Source organism: Morus notabilis, unplaced genomic scaffold (genome assembly GCF_000414095.1).
Source record: "Morus notabilis unplaced genomic scaffold, ASM41409v2 Scaffold1317, whole genome shotgun sequence".
In the NCBI taxonomy this organism is placed as follows: domain Eukaryota; kingdom Viridiplantae; phylum Streptophyta; class Magnoliopsida; order Rosales; family Moraceae; genus Morus; species Morus notabilis.
This window is the reverse complement of record NW_010363007.1, coordinates 368,046-375,160: the sequence shown is the minus strand read 5'-3', so window position 1 is coordinate 375,160 and position 7,115 is coordinate 368,046. Positions and strand designations below refer to the sequence as shown.

The 7,115-nt window shown below is 40.0% G+C and overlaps 1 protein-coding gene across 1 annotated transcript; it reads left to right on the top strand.

Moving 5' to 3' along the window:
- The first annotated feature begins 5,669 nt into the window (after window positions 1-5,669).
- LOC21398509 (protein YIPF5 homolog) lies at window positions 5,670-6,818 on the top strand. The gene has a single exon (XM_010103282.2). It carries the CDS (start codon window positions 5,810-5,812, stop codon window positions 6,566-6,568), a length of 759 nt encoding a protein of 252 aa, XP_010101584.1. The 5' UTR covers window positions 5,670-5,809; the 3' UTR covers window positions 6,569-6,818.
- The last annotated feature ends 297 nt before the right edge of the window (window positions 6,819-7,115 follow it).

Sequence of the window (7,115 nt, the reverse complement as noted above, 5' to 3'; positions counted from 1 at the left end):
CCAAGATCGAAGTCCAAGTTAAGGAGAAAGTGTTTTGTATGTCATAAAGAAGGTCATCTAAAGAAGGATTGCCCAGATCGTCGAAAGCAGGGTGGTGAAAAACAGAAGGACTCAGGGGATGCAGATGTAGCCTCGGATGGCTATGAGAGTTCTGAGTTGCTCTGTGTTTCAGATGAAAACACAAACCTGGAATGGGTTATGGACTCGGGGTGCTCATTTCACATGTGCCCACATAAGTCTTGGTTCCAGAATTACAGGGTAAGCAATAATGGACAGGTATTGCTCGGGAATAACAAGGCCTGTAGAGTTCTGGGTATTGGAGACATTCGACTGAGGCTCACCGATGGGGTTGAAAGAGTCTTAACCGGTGTGAGATATGTTCTAGAGTTAAAGAGGAACTTGATCTCTCTTGGCATGATGGATTCACAAGGCTACTGCATCAAGGCTGAAGGAGGGATCTTGAAGGTCATCAAGGGATCCATGATGGTCATGAAAGGATTCCTTAATAATGGACTATATCTGCTTCAAGGAAAAACGGCAATAGGAATGGCTGCACTAGCTGAGAGGGCTGAGTATTCAAAAACTCAGCTCTGGCATCAGAGGCTGGCCCATATCAGTGAAAAAGGCTTGAAGGAGCTAGAGAAACAGGGACTTCTAGGAGGAAACAAGCTTCACGATTTGCCCTTTTGTGAACACTGCATATATGGGAAGGCAAGCCGGGTCAAGTTCTCAACAGGAGTGCATCACACGAAGGCAATTTTGGATTATGTCCATTCAGACCTTTGGGGAGCATCAAGAGTTCCATCACACTCCGGAGCTAGGTATTTTCTGTCTATAATTGATGACTATTCGAGAAAACTTTGGATTTATATCCTAAAGAATAAGAATGATGCTCTAGAAAAGTTTAAGGAATGGAAAATTTTGGTAGAAAATCAAACTGGCAGGAATCTTAAAAAATTGAGAACAGACAATGGTTTGGAGTACTGTGGGAGTGAGTTCACTCAGTTCTGTAAAGATCATGGAGTGGCAAGGCATCACACTGTTAGAAAAACCCCTCAACAGAATGGTCTTGCAGAGAGGATGAACAAGACAATTCTAGAGAGGGTTAGATGCTTACTCTCAAATGCAAATCTTTCGAAGGTTTTCTGGGCAGAGGCTGTAATGACTGCAGCTTACTTGATTAATAGAAGTCCCTCAGTAGCTATTGACCTTAAAACGCCAGAGGAAAAGTGGTCAAGCCATCCTCCAAATTTGGAGCACTTAAGGGTATTCAGATGTATAGCCTATGCTCACATCAATCAGGGGAAGTTGGAGCCTAGAGCACTAAGGTGCATGTTCTTGGGATATCCAGAAGGAGTAAAAGGCTGCAGGCTCTGGTGTGTGCAAAAGGGGCATCCAAAGGTGTTTAACAGCAGGGATGTAGTCTTTAGAGAATCAGAAATGTATTACTCTAAGGCAGATAAGACTGAATCTGAACCTGTAAATGGTGATCACAGCCGGGAGTCAGAGAAATTACAATTCGAGGTGGAGGGTTCAATGCACTCAGACAGTCGGCTTAATTCTGGCAAAGAACAAGCAGAGGCTGAAGATGAACCAGCACCAGAAAATTTTGATCAACCTGAAAATGAAGACTTGGCAAGGTCAAGTAGCTCAGGTCATTTGCAGGACTACGCATTGGCTAGGGATAGACAGAGAAGACGCGGAAGGCCACCTGAAAGATTTGGCTATGCAGAGTTAATAGCCTTTGCCCTGACAGCAGCATCCGAGGTTGAAGATCTAGAGCCTAGATCCTTTCGAGAGGCAATAAATAGCAAGCATTGTAACCAGTGGAAGGATGCAATGGAAGATGAGCTAAAGTCCTTACATAAGAACCAAACTTGGAAGCTGGTACAGAGGCCGCCAAAACAAAAGCTAATTGGAAGTAAATGGGTGTTCAAGTTCAAGGAAGGCATACCTGGTGTGGAGAAACCTCGGTACAAGGCAAGACTAGTCGCCAAAGGATTCTCCCAAAGAGAAGGAATAGACTACAACGAAGTATTTTCACCGGTCGTGAAATATAGTTCCATAAGAATTCTCCTGTCACTGGTTGTAAAAGGTGATTTAGAGTTGGAGCAACTAGATGTAAAGACAGCCTTCCTTCATGGTGAACTTGAGGAGAGCATTTACATGGCGCAGCCGGAAGGATTCTTGGAAAAAGGTAAAGAGAATTTGGTTTGCCTCTTGAAAAAGTCCTTGTATGGACTGAAACAGTCCCCAAGGCAATGGTATAAGCGTTTTGATTCTTTTATGATTCAAAACAGTTTCAATAGGTGTGAATTTGATAGTTGTGTGTTGATGAGTGAGTTTTACTCGCTCATTTGGTATCGTTTTAAACTTAATATCTAGTTGGTTTCGAGGTTTTTGTTAGTTTTTATGTGTGTTTTCGTTCTTTGTTTGAAGGATCGAACTTGATAAAGTGAAGCAGCAACTGAAGAGAGAATTTGAAATGAAGGACATGGGCCCTGCCAAAAGAATTCTCGGCATGGACATTGTCAGAGACAGGGACAAAGGAGTTCTATTTGTTTCTCAGAAAGGATATGTTGAGAAAGTGCTTAAAAGGTTCAAAATGTATGATTGCAAATGAGTTTTGACACCTATGGGCCAACATTTCAAGCTGTCACAAGAGGACTCCCCATCAGGTGAAGATGAAGTTACTTATATGGAAAGAATACCTTATGCAAGTGCAGTAGGGAGCTTGATGTATGCGATGGTTTGTACTAGACCGGACCTAGCTTATGCAGTAAGTGTGGTTAGCAGGTATATGGCTAATCCAGGGAAGGCTCACTGGGAGGCTGTGAAGTGGATATTCAGGTATCTTAGAGGATCGGCAGGAGTTGGATTACTGTATAGAAGACATAGCAGTGACTTGGAGGCTGTTATTGGCTTTGTAGATTCAGACTATGCAGGTTGTGTTGATAATAGGAGGTCTTTTACAGGATATGTGTTTAAAGTTTGTGGGAATGTTGTTAGTTGGAAGGCTAACTTGCAGCAGGTTGTTTCACTTTCAACAACTGAAGCCGAATTTATGGCTTTGACAGAAGCTATAAAGGAGGCCAAATGGTTAAAGGGAATTGCAGCAAGGTTAGGAGTCAAACAGGTTGCAGCCAAAGTGTATTGTGATAGCCAAAGTGCAATACATTTGGCTAAAAATCAAGTCTACCATGAAAGAAGCAAGCACATAGACGTGAGGCTCTATTTCATCCGAGAAGTCATAGCCAAGAAGGAGATTTTTCTGGAGAAGGTATCTACAGATGAAAATCCAGCTGACATGATAACCAAAGCATTACTGTCACCAAAGTTCAAACATTGTTTGAACTTGCTGGAAATGAATGTTGTTGGTGTCAACGTGGTCTGAAGATGTGCCAAGGTGCTGGAAATTGCAGCCAGGTGGAGAATTGTTGGGATTACGTGGCTGCTAATTCAACTAGTGACGTGGCAACTTGGACTTGGTCTAAGTTGGAGGCTACAGAGGAGGCTCAGTGTACAGATCTACAGGAGATCAAGATTAGAGATAAAGGCGGTTTAGGAATATAGCTACATAATAAGCTAGTACATATTCCAGAAAATGTCATTATCTGTGAGATCATCTTTTTGTGGGAGGTTTTCTGTATAAACCAGAGAGAGAGTGAGCGATTTCTTAAAAGTGTAAATACTTGAGAAATTGTTCTTTGTGAATAAAATTTCAGTTGAGGTTTTTCCAGAATTCATCTTCTTCATTCTTTTGTTCTTCTCGTTCTTGAGTTCTGAGATTCAGTTCTTGGTCAGATTACTCAGAGACTAGAATCCCTAAGTAGCTCCCTAAAAATTTGTCTATACAATCTCTATGATCTGTATATACCTATACAATCTTCTATACAAGATAATAAAATTAATTACAAAATCGTTGACTATGTCAACAGTGTTGTTTTATGTTGAGACTTGAGTCAATTTTCTTTTTTCTTTTTTTAATCAATTATTGTCTTTTTCCCCCCTTTGATTTTATTTAGACGTTGTCAAACACTCATACTTTGATATAAGATATCGTTTAACGTCTGTGTTGTCGTTTACAAGTTAGTTCCGGTTACTACAACACTATCTTTCCTTGTTGGCTTGTTCTGACATTGTTAATTTCTCACTTATTGTCGTTCCTTAAGGAGTTGTCGTTTTTCCTAAATCGTTATTCCTTCACAAGTTATTGTGGTTAATTATTTATGCCATTCTCAACCTCCTGATCGTTATCGTTTTTAACTCATTATTGTTTTATTACGTCATTATGGTTTATTTTAATCGCCGTCATTTTCATTCCAATATTGTCATTTCATTAATCAATGTCGTGTCTCCTGGCAAGTTTTTTAACATTGTCCCTTTCGTTATATTATTGTTGTTGTTGTTGTTTTTTTATTTTTATTTTTTATTAAGCAAGTGTTATCACTAAGGTCTGTCTTTATTCATTTCGTTAATTTGAGTTTAAAATTTGAGTTTTGTTACAGTAAAAAGTTTTCATAAATAGTCATATTTAACTTTTTTGTTACAGTAAAAAAACTCTCACATAAAGTCACATATCAAGTCGAATTAAAAATTCAAATCAGCGAACTAAACGGGCCTTTAATTTTTTATTGCAGCATGATTTTATTCTTCTCCACTGCTTTTTTAACATTGTTGTTTTTCTCAATTGTCATTTTCGTCTATTTTTGTTTATTGATTCATTATCGTTTTTACTTGATGCCATTTTCTGCGCTTCTGTTATCAGTCCTTTTTTTCCCTTCTGTTATCTTTTAAATTAATGTCGTTTATATTTACAATGTCGCTATTGAAAAATTTAAAGCAATGTCGTTTATATTTTTAAATGTGAAAACTTCCCATATTGTTAGTTTATCAATCCATTTTAAAAACTTAAGCTATTATGAGGTGGGCCAATAATAGTTTTATACTTTAATACAACACGTGAATATTTAAGCTCGAGATATATTAAAGACCCAACACATGATGATAATTTTAAAATGGAAATAAAGAGTGCAATTACGAGGGTTTAAACTCAAGACTTCCTGCTTTGATACCATATTAGTTTATTAATCTATCTTAAAAACTTAAGCTATTAAGAGGTGGATAAATAATAATTTTACAATTTAACACTTCCCATATTGCACATATTGTTTGTCTCTTAGGAATCATGTTATGGATGTTTTTATCATGATCTGTTACCACCCAGAAGAAAAAGTTTTTAACACAATTTTTAAAACGAAAGGGATAGTAGTTGTACTCGTTTGTAAAACGGAAGGTATAAACATCCTCAAAACAAAAAAGGCGAGTGAAAATGTTGAATAGAATGGAAAGTAAACATTTCCATAAAATCCAGTAGAGATTTTTGTTATTTTCACGTTCTCAAATTCATCCTAGTCGTTGTCGTTTTTAAGTTATACGCTTCGTTTATGTGATATTCTTGTATATTCTGATTGTCGTTTTACAAAATTTTATCGTTTTTAGAAGTTTCCAGTCGTTTCCTTGGCAAAAAAGTAACTAAACGAAATTAAGAACATCATACGGCCAATAACGCACAGCCAACTCAGACATCGATAACTGAACCCCAGTTACGAAATGCCAAAAATACCCTTCCAAGGCAGAAACTACGAAGGAAAGAAAACCCATCTCTTCGTACTCATACGCTTTCCCGGAAATCTACTGCTGCTGGTTTCCACTTTCTCTCCATCTCTCGCGGTCCCCAAATCCAAAACCCTAATTCGAACTTTCTCCACCCAAATTCTCGATCGAATCCCAAGAATCTTCCAATCCGATGACGAAGGAGTTCGCGGTACCTCCCGTCGTCTTCCCCTCCGGCGGCAATCCCGGCGCCGCCTCAGGAAACATCCAGCAGCGCCGCGTCGCGACGGCGCCGTTTCAGCCCTCTACCTCCAGCCTCTCCTTTATTCCCTTCGACATCGGCCCCGCCGTCGGATCCTCCTCATCCTCCGCCGGAATCTACGGTGGCGGCCCGATCGGCGGCGGTCCTGCTCCGGGAAATGTGAATTTCGAGGACGAGGAGCCGCTTCTTGACGAGCTAGGTATTCATCCAGATCAAATCTGGAAGAAGACCAAATCGGTCCTCAACCCGTTCAGAGTCAACCCGGCCGTCCACAAGGACTCGGACCTTTCCGGCCCGATTCTCCTCTACATGGCGCTCTGCCTCTTCCAATTGCTCGCTGGAAAGATCCAGTTCGGCGTCATCCTTGGCTGGATCGTCGTCTCCTCGATCTTTCTCTACGTGGTGTTCAACATGCTCGCCGGCCGCAACGGGAATCTTGATCTGCACACGTGTACGAGCGTGGTTGGCTACTGTATGTTACCGGTGGTGATCCTAGCGGCGGTGTCGTTGTTCGTGCCTCAGGTCGGTGCCGTGAGGTTCGCCGTCGCCGCGGTGTTCGTTCTCTGGGCGACTAGGGTTTGCACGGGACTCATGGTTTCGCTCGCCGACGGCGGAGACGAGCACCGAGGGTTGATATCGTATGCGGCTCTCTTGATTTACACTTTGTTTTCGCTGCTTGTTATATTCTAGGGACGTTAATATGATCAGTGATTTGGGGGTTTTCTTCAATTTTTTGTTGAATACTATCGTAACTGAGGTTAATCCCTTGTTTAAAATTTGTTTGTTTGTTTTTTTTTTTTTTTTCAGTTTTTCAATGAGGGATTTAATGGGTGTAATGACTGATTGATGATCTTCAGGAGTTTATGATAATGTGATGAGTGATCCTATGTAGAAAATGGGTATATTACTCTGTTAATGAATGAATTCATTCTTTATAGAATTAGAGATAGATGTTTCTTCTTCTACTACTTATACAGGCTAAGTTGGTTTGTTCAAAGAACATTATTTTCGGGTTCTTATACCTTTTTCTTACATGATGCTGTGAGTTCAGTTTGCTTACTTTTAGTTATTTAAGTCATTGTGTTGTAAGCTGGCTAATTTACTCTGTTAATTAATGAATTCATTCTTTATGGCTAGAGATGGATGTTTCTTTTGCTTACTGTTTAAACATGTTAATTTGGGTTTGCTCAAAGAAGCAAGTTTTCAATTGCTTGTACCCTTTCCTTACATGATGGTA